At 43.2% G+C, this 23,679-nt stretch overlaps 1 protein-coding gene across 1 annotated transcript in view; it reads right to left on the bottom strand.

The window, feature by feature from the left end:
• The window catches only part of FAM160A1 (family with sequence similarity 160 member A1), a 197,449-nt gene that overhangs the window by 55,989 nt on the left and 117,781 nt on the right, over nt 1-23,679 (bottom strand). The window contains exons 4-6 of the mRNA XM_028522065.2: nt 15,901-16,527; nt 7,819-7,977; nt 5,800-5,886 (exon numbers count right to left, since the gene is read on the bottom strand). Coding sequence (XP_028377866.1) covers nt 5,800-5,886; nt 7,819-7,977; nt 15,901-16,527 — 873 coding nt within the window. The remainder of the gene's footprint in view (nt 1-5,799; nt 5,887-7,818; nt 7,978-15,900; nt 16,528-23,679) is intronic.

The following is a 23,679-nucleotide window of genomic DNA, read 5'->3' as shown; positions in this document are numbered from 1 at the left end:
GGATCAATACATACAATTGCACAGTAACATAAACTGTGTTTCTAGAAAATGTTGAGCCACAATTTACTTAAGCATTTCCAAACACACTCTATAGATGCCATCCCTACCTGCTAATTCATACTCTAAGATGCTGACCCTCATGAGTAAGTGTGCTGCATGCCTTCCGTTGGCCCCTCTCCCTCTTGCCTCCCTGCTCTGAGCCCCAGTGGCCCAACATGGACCACTTCTTACCCCATGATTCCCTCGCCCCCTGGCTTCCATTTGGGTTCACCCAACAGGGATCCAGGAGGACATCAGAGGAAGGAAGGTGTATAAAGTTTTGCTATTTATTTTATTCCACTGACTTCCTCTCTGAGGGGCCACCTCAGATTTGGCTGTGACCCACGACAGAAGTTCATGGTTCTTGTCAGACGGCCCTTTCTACTTACTTCCCTGACACTTAAGCATTCAGTCCTGGGGTGGTACCCATGGTAACCCCTCCCAGGCTGGGGCCACAAATTCTTTGACGCTCCTGTCATCAACAGGTGGGGTCTATGTCCTCCCACCTTGAAAGTGGGTGACTACTATGAACAATAAAATAGGACGGAAACAACACGGTTCCACCTTCCAGACTGGCACTGTCCACTTCCTGTCTCTTGGAGCCCTCAACCCACATACAGGAGTCCAACTACCTGAGGCCGCCATGCTGTGAGGAAGCCCGAGCTAGCCCTGTGGAGAGGCTTTGTGGAAAGAGGGCAAGAGGCAGAGAGAGAGAGAGAGATTGATTGATTGATTGATTGATTCATCCAAGCTATCCAGGCTGCAGCCACTGTACTCATCCCAGCTGAGCCCAAATCTCATAGGACAGAAATGAGGGTCCCCTCTGTGCACTGCCCTAATTCCTGAACCTGGGAATTGTACGTTAGACTCACGACAAATGAGTGTTTTAAGTCTTTGAGGTTGGGGGCAGCTTATCACACAGCCACAGATCATTGAAACATCATCCTCTGGTAAGGAGGTCCCTCACTAACCAATCTGAGTGCCACCTGTTCCCTCTGGGGCCCTGACTGATGAAACACGTGTGAGAGTCATCAGGGCTGATACTCTACTCTACTCTACACTTCTCTTCTTCTGGGAAAATGAAACTGCACTTGCCTCTGAGGTCGCCTATGACCTGGTGATTGGCTTTGCTTTAGACAATGAAATGTGGACAGAAATGACATGTGTCACTTCCAGACAAGAGCTTCAAAACCAGTGGGCCATCCACCATGGTCCCTCCCCTCTGACATCATGACCAGTGACATCAGGCAGTGCAAGTTCTCCTGACCCGGGTCCCCGAGTGAGGATGCCATGGGGAAGAGCTACCTGCAAGCTGCTCACTCCACTCCCCAGGTGGATGAGCCGTGTGGACCAAGACATAAACACTTGTGGTTTCAGCCCCTGAGATGTTGGTGGTGTTTGCGCCTGTCATCATAGTGACAGATGCAGGAAGTTCTTTTCTCAAACTAATCCTGACCAAAACATCCCCCTGCAGGAGAGGAGTACTGGAACTCCTGAGTATTCTGCACCAAAAAAAGGGAACTCTATAAATTAAGCAAGTATACGTATCTATCTTTTTGACATCTATGATCAGGAAAACCCTGGATGTCGACCACGTGGGAACATGATTGCCATGGGAACGCGCCACCTCCTAGACTGCCAGCTACCGGGATTTAAGTGACCCAGAGACTCACAGCCCCGGGCTGAGGGCAGCCGCGAAGCCCTGGCAGACCTGTTCTGGGGGCACCTGGCTGGGCCTCCTCACAACAGGCTAGGACGCTCCCTCAGGCTCACACTCCGCCACACTTGGCGTCAGGCCGGCCTTGCATTCGGACAACACCACAGCCAGCGGTCCCCACCCTGCTCCCCGTTTTCTCCCTCACCAGCACTTCCGCTGGCCCAACCCTCGCACTTGAGATCCCGTGCTGCCTCCGCTCCACTGAGAACTCAGACTCAACCACCACACGGATGATACCCAGCCTCGACAATTCAGCTTCGATAAATCAAACATACGGAGACAACAGAACTAGCTCGTGCTGGACAATTAATGGCTGTCCCATTAATCTAAAGTCATTAATAACTATTTTTGTACAACATGATGTCCATGGCTATGGCTAGATCTGATTCCTAAATGACCTATATTAACATGGTATCATTTTCTTTAATGTGACTTTTACAAAGTGTGATTTTAACCTATCTCCAAAAACGTATCCTTCCCTAAATGACCAAAATAGGTCCCAATCTCTTATCCAAAACCCTGCAGACCATGCATTTTGGAATTCAGAACCTCATCCTTTAGAAAGGCAATATTACATCTGCCATACTTGACACAGCCCCGCAGCAGGTCAGGAGCAGAGCTCTACAATCAAATACATTAATAGTTCTTCATAAAGCACGCAGATATGAGCGCAAGTGAGATAAAAACAGCCCGAGACTGCTCAGGCATGGGTATGCCACCAGAGTCCAGCAAAGGTTAGGTTGTGTTGCCATATCGATTACTTAAAAAACTCAGTTTTCAGAGGTTTTTGAATTTTTGAGTTGTGAATAAGGCATTGTATTCCCACACTACAGAAAACTATGCAGCCCTATTAAAAAAAAAAAAGCCAAACCAAACCAAACGAGAAAAACCCCAGATACACCTTCAGGCTAACACAGGAGAACAAATGACAGCAGCAGGACAGCGTGGGGGTGGGGGTGGAGGTGGTGTTCAACAAGGGCAGGGTGGGGAGAGGAGAGGTGGAGACCAGCTGCACTTGTCAGGCACCCCCTGCTCCCCCCCCCTTTTACTGCCCACCACACTTTGTAATGACTTCAGGAATGCTGTGGAGATACTGTTTATGAGTATAAACTGTGATGGGCTAAAGTTACTGAGTATGAATTTGTTTATATTATTTATGAGACAGAGAGACTACACTCACCTCTGCAAACTGCCTACGCTGATGGCGCATAACCAGAATGTTTTGCATAAGCTGGGGGCTGAGACAGAGCACAAAGGAAATTTACTAAGGGTGTTAAATGAGGCTCTTCGGTGGAGGCAAGGCACCCAGCATGGGAAAACTATGGACAGGAGCCCCTGCGATAGACACGAGACTCCCAGGTCTCCCCCCGACACCACATCACAGGAGAGGGTACAGGCTCTAGGAGGGGACTGTCCCCATCCTAGAACACCTGGGAACGCCTCAGGAAATGCCCAATTCTGGACTTCTTTCCTCCTCTGCTTCTGAGCCCCTGGCCAGCTATTCACATTACTGCGTCAACCACCCAGGAAGCCAAGAGCTGGAGGAGAGGCTGGCCACCTCCCCCACCCCACTTCTTTCCTACGCCTTCAAGTTTAACTAGCAAAAACACAAACAAAATAAAAAGATGAAGAGCAGAAAGAAAAACCAATTAAGGAGGAAATATTCTCCCTAGTCACTCCATAGCCCTGGGAGAAATGGTCCTTGATGAATAAAATTTAAGGAATCTTAATTAGGGATTGGAAATCTAATATGGTAATGTTCACTCTGCTTCATATCCTCAGTATGGACTGTATTTTTTCACAATAAGCACACATTAAAATAACTTCATGATTTTAAAAATCGCATTTGAATTATGGGCATTACCGAGAACATTAGTTAATATATATAAAGCGCTATTATTATTCTCTATGAACCGCCATCTGAGAATGTAGCGCATGCAAGCACTTTGCCTGGCACTTTGACAAACACCACTCCATTTGCATACTGTTTATTCCGCCTCGAGATCTGAGGTACTGCGCTTGGCGCTGGGGATACCCCCCTGGACAAAACAAGGGTGAACCCTAGCCCTAAGAAGCAGGCAAGCCGTTGGGGAGGCAGACATTAAGCACGCCTCCGCACACTCAGTGATCTGATTCCCCTCGTGGCGAGCGCCATGCAGGAGACGCACAGCGACCATCATATCCTCACGGCAGCTCTCAGAGGTGGGTCTCATCCTCAATTATGGATAAAGAGTTATCGTTAATATTTGTAGCCTTAAGGTGTGCTAATTATAACGACATAAAACACACTGAACAAATAATAATTTTATAATTATAGCTATTATGACAATGACTTGGGGAATTATATCAACCGGTCAAGGAGGAAAACGATGGAAAACATGTGCGAGAAAGTGTAAATGTGTGAGGGCATTTAAGGATAATTCCTGCCAGAGGACTTCCCCAGCACGGTCGTGCTCCTCCACAGAGGGAAATTCCTCCACGCAGAGGTCTGGAGACCTTCACTCCAAACCCCCGTCCCAGCCACAGAACAGCAAGATAGGAACAGAAAGACATCCTGGAAGCAAATACAAGGTTTGTATTTTCCAAAGATATGTTCCATATCAAAAAGACATTTTTAATTTTCACCCTGGCTGGTATGGCTCAATGGATCGAGTGCCGGCCTGAGAACCAAAGTCTCACGGGTTCAATTCCCAGTCAGGGCACATGCCTGGGGTGTGGGGCAGGTCCCCAGTAGGGGGCACATGAGAGACAACCACTCATTGATGTTTTTCTCCCTCCCTTCTCCTCTCTCTGGAAATGGGTGAATAAAATCTTTTTAAAAAATAAAAAGTGAAAGACATTTTTAATTTCAAAGACTCGGTTCCTTTGTATCCATAAACAACTAAACCTAGAAATCTCAAAATGTTGATGTTCAAACCACATCCAAGACTACCTCTTGAACCTGGAAGTAACACAGAAATCCTAATCAGAGCAAGCACGCTGTTTGGAGAACATTGTCACTGTGCTCAAAAGACACCAAGTGGCAACACATGAGCGTCGTCCACCAAGACCTGCTGCTCTAAGAGATGGGAGTGCACAAAGGCTGGCTAGAGTTGTGATACTAACCATGGCATGTGTGGTGTGGAATTATCTCGAAGGTAATGTCTCCTAAAAAAAAAATACTTTGAAAATTTGGGGAAGAAAAAAAAGACCTAGTGATCTAAACTAGAACTCCCCTCAGCATGTGCAGCCAGGCTTCAGAGCTGCCATAGTCAGATAATCTCGGATTCTGTAAAACGAGAGCCACAGAGATGGAACTTGGCAGGTGTGGAAAGGGGGGCATTCCACCAAAAAGCATGGGATGAGTAGTTCCTCGCTTCTCACCCAACCAAGGCTGGCAATTCCAATAACTTGACAAAGATCCTCTTAAATACTGTATATGTCTCTTTCCTCCGTGAAGAAAAAAGTTCTTAAAATTAGAATTCTAGGTCCAGGGGTGTCTCCTGACAGCTCACAACGGAAAAGCTATCAGTTGACTTACTACACAGAATGAGAGTGTCACAGGGGATTCACACCGGTGCTAATGAGACAGCCAACCTTGGACGGGACCTTAACTTGGCTTCACTTTAATTTTTTTGCTGTCACAAAATTTTTAAAATAAAAAATTGTGTTCTAAGAAAAGGCAAATCCAAGGGACTTGTGCTACCAGCGCCCTCGTCCATATCCACAGGAAACCTTGCGCCCTCTATGACAGACTTGGCCTTGAGTTCCAAGTAGCCACTAACCATGAACTACATAGGTACAAGAGTCCATCTATTTGCCAATCCTGGTGTAGACTGCCTTACTTGTCATTCAAAATGCCATATTCTATGACACCAAATGGATCCCATCAGCCTTAAGCTGTAGCCACTGTTAAGACCTGTGTTTGACATGGCTAAGGAATATGGACGGAGGGAGAAATAAGGCTAACGTCCTCATCAAGTCAGTTACACCGTGTTTGCCTTCCTCAGTTCCCATCAGTTGTACCACAAACAAATAAAAGGTTACATCAGCCAATCACTGACCTTATGGAGAGCAGGAGCCAAGACAGGGACCAAGAACCCGTTGTAAATATAACTGACAAGCTGATTACGAATCAAGGGATGAGCCACCTGAGGGAGAAACAAGTAGTTATGAAAAACACGAAGAGTTAAAATTTTAGGTCTTCTTAAAAATCAAGCATTTCTGTGTACACTCCAAATTCAAAAAAGAAATCCAAATTTCGGCTATTTATTTCATGGTTAAAGAATAATTCCGATTTTAAAACACCATGGAATTTTTTCAGATGGTTGATTTCCGTATAAATAGCTTGGACTTCCAAATTTTAAAAAAGTGGCAATTTTAAGTTTCTATTTTTAAAATAGACAATAAATAGCCTGGGATGTATAAGGAGTCATAATATAAAATTCACAAGCTGGGTAGTATAATTTTCTACCCCATAGCTTCATCTATGTCTCCTCTCAACTTGGAAAGAATATGACTGTCAAAATGGACAAATAAATACATTTATTTTGCCGGCAGAAAAAAATTTCTCATTTTGAAGGTGCATTTTCTGCTCCTCATTTTATTGTAGAGGAAAATATTTGGGAAATTTTTTTATAAAAGATAGATCCTACTCAAAAGCAGAAAACATTATCAGAGGTAAAAAAAAAATCTTCCTATATTTGATTGACAAAATATATTTACCATGGATAATCCTTACTAATATCTTTTATAAGTAACCTTTTCAATATAGTACCCCCCCAAAATCTTAAACTACCATATTTTGCCGTGTATAATGTACACCCTCACTTTCGTGTGCATTATGCACACCATTATTACACCGATGGTACGTAATCATCATACCCATGTAATCTTATCCTTATCTTTCCTTCAAAAATTTGGGCAAAAAAGAACACATTATACGTGGCAAAATATTGTATATAGCCTCAATTTCAAAATATAGTATGAAATATATCACATTGCTGTTCTTAACCATGACCATTAGCTTTACTTTTCTTTGTTAAAAAAATAATAGTCAAATAAAATAAACAGCAATTTCTAGGGAAATGAGGTTACATCTTTGAATTACTAATAGTCTCTGTTTGTGTACATTTGGGGAGAAAGTAATAGCTCTATCTCTTTTATTTCCACACCATTCTGCAGGAAAATGTTGATAGACTGTAATATTAAAGAAAAAATAACTTAAGATGTAATCCACTTACATATAAATAAAACTTCCTTTGACTTAGCAATAAAAATGAGATGGGAACCAAAGTAATTTATTTGCATTTTCTTCCAGAAGCTATTTCTTTATTTGGTAGATAAACAGATTATCACTAACATTTTTCACCTTACAATCACCATAAACAAAATCTGATTTCCTAATAAATCCAATATTAAGGTGATATTTACGCTGTACAGAAATAAAACATTGTTTGACAAATATTTACTACATCCTTAAATGTATATAAAATCTGATTTTTATTGAAAACAATAACAAGAAATCAGAAAGTAAAAATCCAATCAAGAAGCCAAATATAGTAGAGTTCAGTGGTGCTTTTTCCCCCAAAGCAGGCCAATTTCAAAGCAAATTTAATTTGTGTTACTAAGAAGATGCTTAAGTTCTTCTAAATTCAATTGGGATAACAACATTTTTTATGTAGTATGCACCATTAAGCAAAATAAAGTGTTTTCCTTTGTAGACTCCCAAAAAGACCTTGAAATAAAAGTGGTATAATTTGGAGTGCTTAAAAGCCTAAAAATATCTATTTAATGAGTCAGGCATTGAACTTATTTTTTGATGGTTAAGTGGATAATCAAAACAGAATTATCAATTTTATAAGGAAGATAAAGAAAATCTACTTATTTTTTCTCAATTAAAACTTCCCAGAAACCCATAAACTGACATTTTTACTCATCCAAGGATATTCAGTGAGCTACAAGCAAAGCATCCATAGTCCATAAACATTCAAGTAAAAAAGGGACTGTTCATAACCTACTCCTTGGCCATGCTTGTACTCCAACGGGACGGTAACAAAGGGTCCCTACATTGTGCTCAGTACCTGGATGACGGCATTGCAGAACTCCAGGGAGTTCATGAACTGCACGAGGGAAGGGAGGAGAAGCCAGTCGTCTCTGAGAAGGCAGTGCCACTCCTCGCCTTTCTCTTCCAGCTTTGTGGGCAGGGAAGAGTAGAGACCACTGAGTCCGGTGGCGAGCACCTGTATTCAGAAACAAAATTGTCATCAGCTCTCTTCCAAAGTCTTACCCCGTGACTAAGAGCTCCCGGGGGAGGCCCATGCCACTGGTCCAAGGGCTGTCCTGGAAGTAGCAAGGTATTGAAGAATGAGAGGGTATTTGGCTGGCTAGGAAGGATTCAACAGGTGCAGACGGACAACTCCAGTAGAGGGAACAGCAGCACCCAGGGTATTTGGTTAATACATATATCATTGATATGGGTTGCTTACTTCCTATGTACCAGGCATATGCTGGCCTGCGGGTAGGGAGGGAGGGAGACACATGCACAGATGAAGAAAACATGATCCCTGCCCCCACGACGTTCCGGAGAGGAGCAAACTCAACACAGCACATTAGAGCACAATGCACTGAGTGCAGATACAGAGAAGGCCCACACCCCAGTCCGTGGGAGGAAGCCCTGGACCACGGCGGTCGCTCCAGGACAGACGGTCTCCCGGTAAGAACCTTGAGAGGTGTTATGAGAAAGATTCCTGCGAATGTGTTAAAGGCCACGATAGACACATGCACATTTACAGTGTAAAAAGCACTTTAATCTGATATTCACAGATGACATCAAGAATGAACTGGGGGTCATGGGTCAGTGAGATGTGACGGCAATAGTTCAAACAGAGCTACAGTGGATCTGAGCTGAAGCATCGGCAGTAGGAAAAGGGAGGAGGAAATAAACGTGGGGTTCACATGTGAGTGGACGTGAGGGTGACCGAGCTACGACATCTATTGATCCAGGATTGATCCAAAGCTCATGGGGTTTGCTTCCCCCCCTCTGTGATCTGTTCCCCAAACGACAGCATCTGGACTTATTGAGGCTGAACGAGAACTCAAAACTATCAAAGTTATCCAACTTGGTCATTAAGAAAATGGTGAAGCCTTTAGAAGAGATAGAAATGTGGGGAAGGAACCCACCTGTGCTGCGTGCCTGTTGATTTTATCTTGGGGAGTATGAGACTGAGGGAATGTCACGATTGGGAAGCCTCCCAGCTGGGGAGCAACGCTAGGCAACAGCACCTTGGAGACCCCCAGGGGCAGACGTGCAAAGGGCGGCCGAACAGCACAGGCCAGAAGCAAGGAAGCTGTCTGTAAAAGGTGCTCCTCTAGGGCAAACCCTGAGGCTACGGGGACCTCAACTGGGCTGGAAACATTCAAGAAAACATCCGATCCTAACTTAGGCTCAGAAAATAAATAGTGATGTATTCACTGAGCTCTGCGTCTAGTAAGAGATGAATAAGCAGTTAAAATAGCATACTAAACGTTCAGAATACATCATAGAGAATGCATGGTGCTGTGGATACACAAAGGCCCTTAATCCAGATTTGGGGTGGGAAGGAGCAGGAAATGTTCTCAGAAGACGTGATGTCCAAGCTGCTAAAGAATAAACAGTAGATAGTCAGGAAAAGAGTGTCAAAAGGGAGAATACGCTAAGCAGGGGGTGTACAAAAGCTCAAAGGAAAAAGAAAAGGTGGTATCTTCCAAGGACTAAGAGAAGTGCAGTATAATTGGAGCATAGAATTCGAGGTGGTTGGAGCCCAGCAAGGTAAGCAGGAGTCAGAGCCTGTGGGGTTTTGCAGGACAGACTAAAGAGCTTCAGGAACACCCCGTGGGAAAGCCCGGTAGGCAGCTGTGTGGGGGCTGGTGCTTAGGAGAGGGATCTGGATAGAGGCAGAGACCTGGAGCCGTCCACGTGCGGATGGTGGCTCCAGCCCTAGAGAGCAGGGGGAGAAGAGAAGGGAGGTTTCGACAGGTGAGATATGACAAAGCAACCCACAGTGTCTGGCATCAGAAACAGAAAGTCAGAAGGAGGTGTGGGTCCAGGTATGTTGAACTGGGAAAAAGTATCTACACACTCATTGCTGCCTCTCCTTTCCCCCCGCCCCGTTCCCACTGCACCCTCTGTACCCCTTTGTGTAGCAGCCGTCATTCTGGCATTTCTAGCGCACAGGCTGTCTTCTCATCTCACCTGGCCTCACTCATTCAGGCCAGGCCACGCTAGAGGGGGATGACGTGGGCCGGCAGGTATGTGGAGTGTCAGGGGCGAGCAGTACTTCCCACGAGTGACACATCAAGCTCGACAGCAGAGCACAGACAGGCCTGGCCTGAGAAACGGGACCTAAGAGGCCTCGGTGCAGAGAAACCAGGTGACGCCACAGGAAGGAGGGGGTGGGGTCACATGGAGGGGAGTGCACGGTGGATTGGGAAGGGCAGTGGGGGAAACAGAGGAACCATTTCAGTATGTGAGAAACCAAAAGAGTCTATCCATTTCTCTGTTCTGTTTCCCCGTGACCTTTATTCACTCACTGAGTCCCTTGCTCGTTAGAAAAGAATTCCTGAGCCCCTCCAGGCCAGGTACTAGGGTAAGGACAGGAAACACAACAGCAAGCAAGACAGCGCATTTATGGCTTTTTCAAAATCCGAGCATCTGTGGTCCCAAAGGAGAATGTCCCCTACTTAAAGTACTTAACTCCTTGTCAACACACCCAAACAAATCACTTTAATTCCAGTGTAAAATGTGACCCGAGTGGGTTGCACGTAAAAAATTTAAAACCTTCACCAAGAGAGAACGGAGACCAAAAGCTCTCCTTGAAGGGAAAGCTAACCTTGATGCCACATTTAAAAAATCAATTACATTTGCTAACTCATGCTAAATTAACCACAGAACAAAAGGCTTTAATGCTGCGTACTCCTGATTCCTTAACCACTCGGAGGCTTTGAAGATGAATTCATAAAGACAGGCCTAATTTGTCTGACTAAAACGCTGGGAATAACTATTTAGTATATCAATATAATTACAGCAACATTAATCTTCAAATTATATACATCAGTGACAGTAATTAAAAATAACACGTACCTAATATTCACTTTTTAAAAAGCGTACCCTTGAACAAGGCACCGCTAAGTAAGGTGCCAGCGGAAGCCCGCCTGCGCCGGACAGCGCCGCGGCACGGCTGCACGGGGAGCCCCGCCGGTCTCACCGCTGTGCCGGGGGCGGGAGAATGTCTCCGCTGTGTTCCTCCGGCAAAGAACCGTGGAAGGAAATATTCTGCAGAATAAACTCTCCCATAGTCTTAAGAACAAGGTTCTGAATCTTTACTGCTAAGTAGTTATATTTCCCTTCCTAAGACTTTGCTCAGAGGTCAGATTCATTCATCGAATCCGTGCACATTTCTAGAACATCGACTATGGGCCAGGGGCTAGAGGAAGAGAAGCGAACAGGTCAGTCCAGGCGAGAAGGAGGGGACGGACAATAACGTAAGAAATGCGCGAAAGACGCCTGCCACACAGAGGAACGTGGGGGCGGGGCGGGGGGGGGTGGTTCAGGAACCGCACCCAAGGTAAACGAGAGGCAGCGAACAGGCGTGCAGGTGATTTTCCCCAGAGTTAAATAGCACAATCTATTTGCGTTTCAATTTCATTTTAAACTTAATTTAAAATACATGGACATTCGACAGCTCATTAAAAACAAAATGCCCATCCATTATTTCAGCCTTTCATTGATCCTGACCACACAAAAGTAATTATAAAACATTTATTCCTAATACATTAAGTATTGACCCAATATTTTTAATTTATTTGCTCTCAAGAGTCTTCTTAAAAGAAACGAATCACCATATAAAACTATAAGGATAACAACAGATAATTTAAAAAGCAACCACTTCCCTGGAGGCAGTATACCGAGCATCTGTGGTATACCTTGGCATACCAAGGTGGTTGGTGAGACGGTGCAGTTCAGTACCAGACTAATGAATGCAGTTGTTGAACTGGACTCTGCCATTTACAGCAGCTACGAAGTCCTCTAGGGTTGGGTTTCTTTACTCGGTTGCAGCAAGGATTAACCAACGTAGTGCAAGTAGAAAGGTGACCACCACTGGTTTGCACATTGCAGTGTTCCCAGTGGAGGGAAGAGAGGGCACGTGCACAGGGCACAGAACAAGTCAGGGAAGGTCCGTCCATAACACGAAACACCTGAAAGGACCCAGTTAATTTCAGCAAAAACAAAAAGATTTTTAGCAGATGGCTTCGGTCTGAAGCTAGCAGCAGAACACCTGGTGGGGACCGTTTGATACACCGTGCCAACATAAAAAGCCTCATAAATTTCAGATATGGGATAAATAATGTTCTACCCGCGGCTGTGTACCTAAAGGTTGCTTATTTCAATTTGCATTCCGAATTTATTGGCTACTTTCTACCTTTGCCAATATGGAACAAGCGACGAGGGCTCAATCGTCAATATTTGGTTTAAAAAGAATCAAGAGGAGACAAGGTCACAGAGTCCCCAGCCATTTACGTGTTGGCACTCAAGTGTTCCCTAGGGTATCCTCATTCTTCTGCTTTTCTTGGAAAAGCACATCTTGACATAAGAGGCAGCGGAACCAGCAAGCTCTTCCTATAACTACGACAGAAGTTTCCAAAAATGGTCTAGTTTCCTGAAAGAGTCATTACTCTTCCCAATGCCTGATGCTAACACACTTTGACAATCATACTAATTAGGGAAAACTTTTTGTCATCTGTGATCCTAAGCTGGATGGTAATAGAGGATGCTTTTATATTCAACACAAAGAGGCCCCCTTTTAAAAATTATGTTGTCAGATGTAGTTATAGAAAACTGGGTACAAATGAGATTATGGGGCACCATCCCGAGGGGGCAGCTTAACACAAGAAAGCTGTGTGTTCCGTTCCAGAAAATAAGGTCAGTTGTGGCTGTTGTTTTCCCTCCAGTTTTTATGAACCACACAGTGTTTGAAAACACCTTTTCATAAACGCAACAGCTACTCAGTAAAATCTGCTTCCAACGTAAGCAGCCCTAATAAATTTAAATGTTTAAGTATGAAATATTACAAACACATAAAACATAGAACAGAAACCATCCCAAGATTTCAAGGATTTTAATGTGTCCATAATTTCTTCAGGGCACTCTTTATTTTTATCAAAAAATAAAACATAACAAATAGAGCTAAACCCTACGGCTCCTTCCTCCTCTCTTCACCCTAAAAAGCAATCACAGTCTTGAAGTTAGTACCTATTATTCCTATACTCACTTTTATACTTTCACTGTATATCCAAAAAACAGTATACACTCAGATTTTGTCTTTATGTAAATTTTATGTAAATACCAACATACTATGTAACCTTTTGTTACTTACTTCTTTCACTTTATATGTTTTTAGACTTATAGGTATTCACATTTGTATAGTTACATGTGATTCATTCATTCTGAATGCAGAGTAGTATTCCATTGATGTAAAACAAAACAGTTTATTTATCTTTCCCTTAATATATTTCTATTTTTCTCTTCTCAAATCAGTATTCCATTGACTATCTTCGTGCATGTATCTTTGCAAACCTGTCACACTGCCCTAGGGCGGGTATCTAGAAGATGCACGATCACACTGCACACAAATATTCAATGTTGTTAAATGCTTCCTGGTTTATTGTACCAATGTACGTTCTCAAGAGTTCCTGTTTTCCACACCCCTGACAATGCGTGGTGTCACCAGAGGGCCAACAGTTAGCCGCTCTGGCGAGCAGCGTCCGGTGTCTCTCTGTGGGATGATGTGCATCTCCCACACGTGCTAGAAAAGATGAGCACATTTTCATATGTTTATTGGCTTTGGGTGCCTTTGGGGAATAGTCTGTTCACATCCTTTGCCCACTTTTCTAATGCATTTTCTTTTGCATTGATCATTTTCTTATTAATTTGTAGCATTACAAATGTTTTTTCTTCATTTTGGGTACCAATCATTTGTAGTTATATGTGTTGCAAGCATCTTCTCTCAATCTGTGCTTTTTGTTCTTAATTCTAGTCTCTTCTTCATGGTTGGTGTTTTATGGTAAGTCTTGATACTTGATTACTTATGTACAAGGTTAATAAGCACAAGGGTCGTTGGGTCAGACTGCCCAGGTTCAAATCCTGACTCTATCTCTCACTAACCCCATTCACGGGTTCAAGGATTAGTGTGTAGACAACTTGGAGCGGGGGGAGAGGGGTGGCATCATTCTGCACACCACAGTTGTTATACCCAGTTTGGAGAATTTCCCTTGGAGAAATGTAAGCAATAAAACAGCAAAATCAGAATTTTGTTAGAATTTAATCTGACAATAGAAGACAGTGAGTTCGGCAGATACTAAGGAAGGAGGGAGACACGCCAGGGTCTGGGAACAAGAGTGGTAAGGCTGAGAATGAGAAGGAGGAGCTGGGTATGAGCAGTGTTGTGAAGGTGGAAGCTTATTAAAAGGTAATCATTTTTTCAGAGAGCTCGAAGGAAGGGAAACTTAATATGTTAGCACAGGTGATGGGAATCAGCTCTTCACTTTCCATCTGACTATTAATCTTTGTGCAATTTCTTATTCCATTGGTCAGAACACAGAAGAGAAGAGCTACCTGGTACCCTGAATTTCTTAATTGCAATTCTATTTTTCAAAAGATTTTACTTCTTTGCCCTGAAATAAATATTCACCAGATACTAGGTGGCCCTGGTTTCTTAGTAAAAATAAGAATTTAGTAGTATAAAGAAGATTACTGCATTTGAACCTTGAAACACAACACATTATGTTACTCATTAGGATTGCTATTAGCACTCGGAGCGGGCCATTCTTTATGGGGCAAGACCATTCCACTGACTACCAGCCACTAAGTATCCTTGGCCTCCTCACACTAAATGGCAGTTGACCTTCCTCCCCAGCCACCCATGTCCCTATCACAACCAAATACACCCCACACACCTTCCTAAATGCCCTCTGAATGTCCTCACCCCGGTCAAAAACTACCCACATAGTGTTAATTAACAACGAATCTAATCTACTGATGTCAACTTTCCTGGCCTGTTCCAAAAAAATTTACTGATGGTATTGTATACTATTCCAGAAGAATCAGGCATATGTACGGCAATATAGTTTACACATAAATATAATGATGCAACTGTAAAAATAAACAGACAATGGAAATGAACTGGAAATGTTCACTCGGAAATAATAGCTGTTGTCCAATGTAACTGACAAACCAGAAGACATAAATCTGCCATCTAAACCCCTTCCAAAGACCAGACCAACACCAAAACAACAATCAGAATCCAAGGGGTCTTCAGAGTCCCAGGCAGCTCCCATTATTTTCTGGAACTGTGACTGGACCTGGGCCACTCTGATATCTGCAAAGGACATTACACTTTACCTCTCACTATACCAATGATTAAGAACCTATGCAGAGCCCTGGCTGCTATAGTCCAGTGGATTGAGCGCAGGCTGCAAACCAAAGGGTCGCCAGTTCAATTCCCAGTCAGGGCACATGCCTAGCTGTGGGCCAGATCCCCAACTGGGGCCATGTGAGAGGCAACCACACACTGATGTTTCTCTCCCTCTTTCTCCTTCCCTTCCCCTCTCTCTTAAAAAACAAAACAAAACAAAAAACCTTTACAGAATAGAGAATTTCTTGCTACCTCACATTGTAAATATGTATTTATTTTTATAATAAAATCAGTGCCTTGTATCTATAGTTATGGTCATTATCTTGCAGAGAAACAAATTAATTTGTGAAACCAGCTGTGAGGGGTCTCACCACATGCTAGGATCTGTTGGGGCAAAATAAACCTGAAAAGCTGAGAATATAGAAAATGCAGGTCTTACCAATTGCTCAGGACATGCTCTTAGGAAAAACTAAAACAGTTCCTAACCCAAGAGAAATGGGCTAACACATATAGTTGCCCCTGTTGGCTTATCTTGAGCTGACACTGATCAGCCAAATAGCATCTCAGTTTAGAATTGCCCTGGTTTCTCCAAAAGATTCCCTGTAAATATCTTTCCATAGAAGGAACTTGCTGAAAGGAACAGTGAAGTGTTTATCATTAGCACAAGACAGGAAAAGAGAAGTGGGTGACAAACACGGCAATGGGGGGACTTACTGGACAAAAGTACGTGTTCTCCACGATGTGACGGGCCACCACGCTGTTCTCAGCAGAGAGAGACATGATGAAAAGCAAAGCATCCCGGGCCTGCTGCCCTACTGTCCCCTCTCGGTGAATAAAGGGAATCAGAAGGGAGAAGATGAGGAAGTTGGCCGCCCCTTGGTCCTCACTCGTGTGGAAGAAGAGTTCCAGAATGGACGGGTCTTTGGCAAGGATGGAACAGAGCTGGTTGAGCAAGACGACCAGCTTCTCCTCCACGGCAGGGGTGGCCGTTCCCGAACAAGAGCTCAGCAACATCATCAGGGGCTTCAGAATGGGCTTGTGGTGCAGCAGCGGCTGGTGCGACTGGGTGACCAGCATCTCGTACATCTTTAGCTGTTCGATTTTAGTGTCATCGGTAAACTCCCGCCTCAAGCTCCAAAGGAAGAGTTTCTCCATAATGTTCTCGGAGACCACAAATTCCAGAATTGGCCCCATGGCGGCATCCTTGGCTTGCTCTTCGATCAGCAAGAAGAGCATGTGTTCCACATAGTTCTGCACCGCGCTGGCCTCATCTGGAGGGATGGATCCGTATTTTGCCTGGGTGTTCTTCAAGGGGTCGTGCTTCTCTAAGATCTTCACAACCTGTAACCCAACCAGACACTTGTCATCCACCCGATGTCTATCATAATGACAAAAACAAACCAGCCCTGACTGTACCAAAATTCACGGGAGACACGGAAGCCACGGCCCACAGGATACGTGTGAGCTCTGTGTTCATCTGTCTCTCGTGAGAATAAAATGAAGGGGTTCAACTATAAAAAGATGATGTTTGAAGAAGTTCATTTATGATAGTTAGAATTTTTGACAACCTAACTGTCAAAGAAAGCAGCATGGTTATGTCAATTTAGCTACATGCATTTATGGGCCTATTATCATGAAGACGACTGAGCAAAATGAAACCTTGTAAGTGATATGTTAGATGAAAAAATAAGTTACTTTATATAGTTACATCCATTGTGATCAACTATGTCAAAAACATGTGAGAAAAGACTGAAAAGAAATATAAAAACAGTAACTTTTTGTGTTCAAAGTGATAAGTTCTTAATTTTTTTAAACTGTCAAGAATACTGCTTTTCAATTTTAAAATACATTAAACAAGTGAGATTACCCACAGTCTCCTATAAATACAGTTGATTTGGAGATTTCGGCAGAGGAACGTGGCTGCTCACGTGCCCTGGACAGAACATCACCCTCCCTTCCTCCACTTGGATGGCCACCCTTTCAACTGAGCCAGTGACATCAGGAAGGGTGAAAGGAAACTGGCAAACAAAGGACACATGCCTAGCAGAATCAACCCTAACATAACGGCCTGTACCTGCATTTCTTCAAGCCAGAAAAAGTTCTGAAATAACCAATTACGAAATAAATTCCTAATGTACAGAAGTTCTGTCTGAGATAGTGGAAGAGTATTGGAAATAGTGGTGATGGTTGCATGTCACTGTGAATGTGACATGACATCGTTAATGTCATTGAATTACACACTTAAATAGGTCAAGATGGCAAACTCCACTTATTTATTTATTTATTTTAATCCTCACCCAAGGGCATTTGTTCATTGCTTTTAGAGAGAGAGTGCGTGCGAGAGAGAAAGAGAGAGAGAGAGAGAGAGGGATTGGGGGGAGGAGCGGGGAAGAGAAAGAGAGACAGAGAGAAAGAGAGACAAATGTCCTTGTGAGAGACAAACATCAATCAGTTGCTCTTTTGTACACTCCTCAACCTGGGATTGAACCCACAACTGTGTATGTGCCCTGACAGGGAATCGAACCCACAACCCTTCAGTCTGTGGGATGATGCTCCAACCAAGTAAGACACACTAGCCAGGACTCATCACATATATTTTGCCTCCAAAAAGAAAAAGTCAGCTGACAGTAAAAAATAAATAAATAAATAAAGCCCTAACTGGGTCACGTGACACCCTGGTGTTTCTCTCCTTCACCACTGCTGGCCCGCGAATGCCCCATCGATACTGACTTCTACTCTGGGACCTGGAAATTAAAACAATTTTTTACCTCAGCTTCCATGTAACTGTGTGACTTGGAATTGCTATGATAATACGCATTCACTTCTTTAAGATGTATACACATGATGATTTACAGTAATTCCTTTGTGCCTTTCTGAACTGCATGCTATATGAAATACGTTGTGCTCTGCAGTACCCTCCTGCCCCAGTTCTATAACGTGCTGTTACATGTTCTGTATTTAGGTTACAGAGCTTTCGCAAGTCACCGGGAATGGAAGCTGGCAAAGGTGCCATGCTCCGTCAGCAAGAATGAGAGCAAGACAGGAGTGTACTTCTCGGGGAAAGGTCTAAGGTTTTTCCCTGTCAGAAACAGGGCAAAGGAACCTGTATAGCCCAGGCAAGCTATATCCTTTTAGAGTGAACAGGATGCACAGAATCTGTAATCTCTATCAGCTTCCATTCAAAAATTAATAATACTGTCATGAAGGGAAAAAATCATCCCAACACACCTGAACTGACATTTCCAATGAGGAAGGCCTTCAGTTCAAAGCTGCCCAGGGAGGTACCCAGCTCCATGACTGTGGCCCTAGTGTGCCCACTGGACATGCCCTCTCCTCCCAACTCCAGAGTGCCCCCACCCTTCTTCCCAAGAAGCCATCCACAATTCCCCAACGGCCTGCTAGCCTCACTGGCAGAAATGCTGGCACCCAACTGCCTGCCTTTCCCTTTGCTCTGGCCTGGGTGACACCGCACAGAGATCACAGTACCACACTTGTCCAAAAGGGGGCTCCACCTCAACACAGCATGCTCTCCAGCCCCAAAGCCAAGCTTGAATGTGGATTTGTTCCACATTCTGAAGAACAAATTAACCACAAGTTGTTATCGGTTCTATAATGCCGGCGTCCACATACGAAGTTTCTTTAGGAGAGCTATCTACACAGTTAGGCCCTGGGGTGGAAATGTAATTATACTTCTCACATGTGCTCAGGCTATCTGAACTGTCTAAAATTGGGACTGTTCATTATATATCAATGGTGGCACAGCGAATTAGCTCAGTCTTTCTGGAAAACAATCTGGCAATTTGTACAGAAGCCACAAAAAAATTGTCCCTGCCCTTGTTAATCTCACTTTGGGGAAAAGGCCTAAAGGAAAAAACCCAAAAATAATTTGTTAAAAAATGTTCACACTGGTGATATTTTTAATGAGAAAAAAAGTATTATTGACCCAAATGGTTAAAAACAAGAGAATTATAATCAAAATGTTACATCACCATACAATAAAGCTATTAAAAACAAACACTAAGTGCATTATATAATTACCTACAAATGTATACATGAAATAATTCAAGTTAAAAACTAAATATTTGACAAAGATGTATGATTAGAAGTGTCAGGTTAATTTCCTCTTCTTTCCTGTAAACTGGCCTAATTTCACAATATAAATAAAAATAAATGTAGATAAGGTACTGAATAATTTTGTACTAATGTCTTTAAAAAGGATCAAAACACACTGGCTGGCGTAGCTCAGTGGATGGAGCGCGGGCTGGGAACCAAAGTGTCCCAGGTTCGATTCCCAGCCAGGGTACATGCCTGGGTTGAAGGCCATAACCCCCAGCAACCGCACATTGATGTTTCTATCTCTCTCCCTTCCCTCTCTAAAAAAATAAATAAATAAAATCTTTTTTAAAAAAGGATCAAAACACTGAGTTAACAATAATTAATAACTAGAAATCTCATCCTCAGAATTCCTAAGCAATATAAATTTATGCATATGTATTTATACTACATTCATGCATGTAAATATTATATATCTAAATGTGTATGTGTAATACACACCAAAACTATATACATGATCACAAGTTACATTTTTCTCATGAATTAATCTTCATTTATATTATGTATTCCAATGTATTGCTTTGCAAACAGATCTATTTTTTCTTTTTGCTATGAACAACCTTAAAAAGAGAACTGAGACTTTTATATAGAATGTAAACTATACATTCTGTATAAACTCCCTACTCCCCTCTGGTTGCTGTAAGTCAAAGCATCTTTATAGTAGCTCCTCCGCACTGCCTTCTGGGTTAATGAGCAGGGAAACACGAGAATAGAGCTATAAAAACCCATGATGATATAAGGTTTGCTGATCATCTGGAATAAAACAGACCCACTAAAAGCCCTTTCTTCACTCCCAGCCCTGACTGGGGCGGCTTTACTGCCTGGAATTCTGATGGGTGTGTTGCAACACGGCCCATGAGTCATGGAAAACACAATGCCCAGCAAAGTGCTGATTATGCCCGTGTTACCACATGCCCTTAACCCCTCTCCTTAGGTGTCAGGACCCTCCCAGGCCACCTCCCTTCCCTTTCCAGGCAGTCACGCCCATGACGTGCTTGTACGAGTGGGCTCTGCAGGCCCACACTCTGGGCCTGTTCCTAGCCTAACTGGGAATGCCTTCCAAGATTCTTGGCCAGAGCACAACTTGCATTGAAATGCCCAAGAACTTCTGTGCTCATCTTCCAAGTTTGCTGCCCAGATGGTGCCACAGCTCTTCCCAATTCTGTAGACTGATTCCTGACGTGATCTGGACTTTTCCTTATTTGTTCCTTTAGTGCCCTCCAAACTCCACTGTTCCTGCGTCCCTGATTTTTGCTTGCTGCCTAGTTCCACCTGTTGATCAACTCTGACCTTCCCGGCCTATGGATCCATGCTCCCATACACTCATAGCAGTGTCTGCAGGCCTTGTCCATTCTTGGATTATATGCTCTCTCTCCTACTCTCAACCTTGCCTCAGATTTCCCAGCCCCGGCTTCTTCTCAGCTACGTACACTTTCAGTCTTGGGGATTCAGTTCAGGGGGAAAGAGACACAGTTAAAGGGGCTGAAAGGATCCAAGAAGGGAAGGGAGTAAAAGGAAGCAAAATACACTTTGCAAGTGTTTCCTTTACGTCCACTTCATTAGGCTGCAATGATCATTTAAGAAACGAATCGGCCCCTGATAAAGCCTGCGGTCATTAAACGAGGAAGCCAGCTGAGATCAGAAATTATACTGTAAATGCTTGGCTGATCACAGCTAGGCATTTGCTGATCTATAGTCTTTAACAGATTCTGTGTGTGTGAATCATGAGCCCAGATCACAGATAGATCCACATATAAATTGTTACAACTCTAAAAATAAAGAAATAAACAAAAAAGCAACAGTGTGAACAATGGTATACGAATTATCATCTAACCAATCCAGCTAAATCTTAACCTCCTTTGACCTTATGTATGAGGATTATTGGGACCAAATAGATGAACGAGTAGCACGTTTCTTTCACTGGGGAACATCAGCTCCCCCTAGCTTTAGCTGTAATCATGGCCCCGTCAGTCAGTAAAAATGGGTCTGAATTTCAAATACTTACAAATTGGAAATAGAAAGTTCAAACCCTTTCAGAATGAAAGATCTATATAAAGCACATAATCACACCTCAAACTAACAAATGATTATCCTTCAAAATAAACACAAATGTTTCTCTCCCAGGAGATTAGCTTTGACTCCATATTAACATTGTTCTGGTACATATACATATTCATACATATATATATAAACAATCATATACATACACACACACATATCAATAGATGATTATTTATGTTACTTTGGTTAGAGCCTAGTTATTTCAATAAAGTCACATGAGTACAACCCGTACTTCCAAATCCTCTGGAATGCTCAAGTGGCATTGTGGAAAAAAACCAAGTTACTAAGCAACATTTTCCATCACGCAGAAGAGAGGCAGGATTTAACAACCTTAAGCCAAATTCCACTTAATGTACCAAATAACTACAACAAGAGTAAGCTCCCATCCAGTCCTTGTTCCCTACTTAACAGCTATGTCTTTCAGTATGGGGTATTCCTTGCACACCTATTCCCATGGAAGACCCTTACTAAGCCATTTCTTTTTATAATATGATAACAAAAACATGTCACCTTGCACAGGGGGACTAATGTCAGCTCCAGTCTGAACTCAAGACTTGGTCAAACCTGGGATACACCAGGATCAAGCAGAGGCTACCTCCTTGAGACCAAAGATAGCCTAGTAATTACTGCAATACAGAAACATGGTAGGAACATCAGCCCATAAAACAGACCATAAACTAATGCTAAGCTAGTTATGTATTTTCAATGTAGGTAGTAGGGACAGCGCTTGAGCGTAGTGATCCGTGTAAACACACCCCAGAGAACACTGCAGCTTCACCTGCAGCGAAAGCAGACGCCACCGAGCACACAGCGGGGGAGGCGCTGACATTGCCACGTGCTCGGCCGCCGCGGAGTCTAACAGAAGCACAGGTCAACGCCTGGGCCCTCTGAAGAAGCACAGCGTTTGCTCTGCAGTGCTTCCTGCTCTCAAGTTTAGAGCTACTTGAGAAGCTAGAAAAGATACAAATGTTTTAAATGTTAGCAAACATCACTCTACTAAGATATGATGATTAATCAGACTTCTCTGACACGTCTCAACTTTTCATCTCTGAAAGGCTTGACTTCATTTCTCTCTGTCAGGGACTCTGTGACAAGGCACAGACTGAAAGAACGAAGGTGAGCAGAGCAGGAGACTGTGCGTCTCAGGGAACAGACCGACGTGCACATTGCGGAGCCTGTGAGTTCTCTACGCTTTTTGTAGTAGAGTCAGGCTACCTGGAGCTGTACACTCAAGACGCTGTACTTAAAACACATGATCTGTTCTTCGTTACAGCATTGTGGGAACACATTTGACTTAATTAACCGATCGAGATGATCATTTCGTACATCCCCCACCAGCTCCGAGAACAGAAAGGCTGACAAACGTACTAGCTTTTCTTTATCTGTCACCATGACTCTATTTGAGCTCTGAAATTTTCTTAGCTCAAAAAAATTGTGTAAGAGCTTATTTTTGCAGATGGAGGATGGTAAGGCGAAGGTTGGGCTATTGCCTAACTAGGAAGACAAAGAAATATGCTTTCCTAATTGATTTCTTTATAACCCATCACCCCTGTTCTCCCGGCTCTAAGAGCAGACACCTTTAGTATGTAACTAATACTGATTCGATGCATAAAAGGAGACAGAGAATGAGGAGAGCAAGGTCATGAGGCTTCACAAAGTACAGCTGTGCCATTAAGAATAACTAGTGGGGGGGGCGTGTTGATTCACATGGCAATATAGTTGAATAGTTTATTATCTAGTGGACCAATGCTTCCCACTTCTTGCTCTTTTCATTCAGAAGCAAAGAAGCAAAGGCAAGAGGTAAAAGAAAAACAGTCAACTAGACTACAAACTGTTCTTATAGACTACTATAAAAATTAAAGACACACACACACACACACACTCCTCCAGATCACTGATTATTAAATACAAGTCCAAAGATCTTACTGGCAGCAAATGTTTTAATATTAGTGTACATTCAAAGTTGTCTTATAAGTAGCCTAGCTTTTCTGAAGCTGTATTTCATTTTGCCTGTGTTTTAGTTCAACAAGGTACTGAAATCTACAATATGCCTACAATAGTCTTGTACTGAAGATGTAGGTTAAACTACAAATGGTCCTGCTCATGAGGTGCTTCTACAGTGAAAGACACTCCGGAGGGAGGCTGTTAGAGCGCAGAGTGGGGCATAAAGGACGGCGGGGAAGGTTCCCCGGAGGAAATGATGCCCCAGATGAGTTGTAAGGAAGGAGAGGCATTAACTAGGTGGAGGGAGAGTCCAGGCAGAAAGAATAGGAAGTGCCCAAGGCAGAGGGGCATGACACAGCATGGTGCCACTGCCCA

The sequence above is a fragment of the Phyllostomus discolor genome, chromosome 8, assembly GCF_004126475.2.
Source record: "Phyllostomus discolor isolate MPI-MPIP mPhyDis1 chromosome 8, mPhyDis1.pri.v3, whole genome shotgun sequence".
NCBI lineage: Eukaryota > Metazoa > Chordata > Mammalia > Chiroptera > Phyllostomidae > Phyllostomus > Phyllostomus discolor.
The sequence above is the reverse complement of the archived record's forward strand: the minus strand, read 5'-3'. Positions and strand labels throughout refer to the sequence as shown.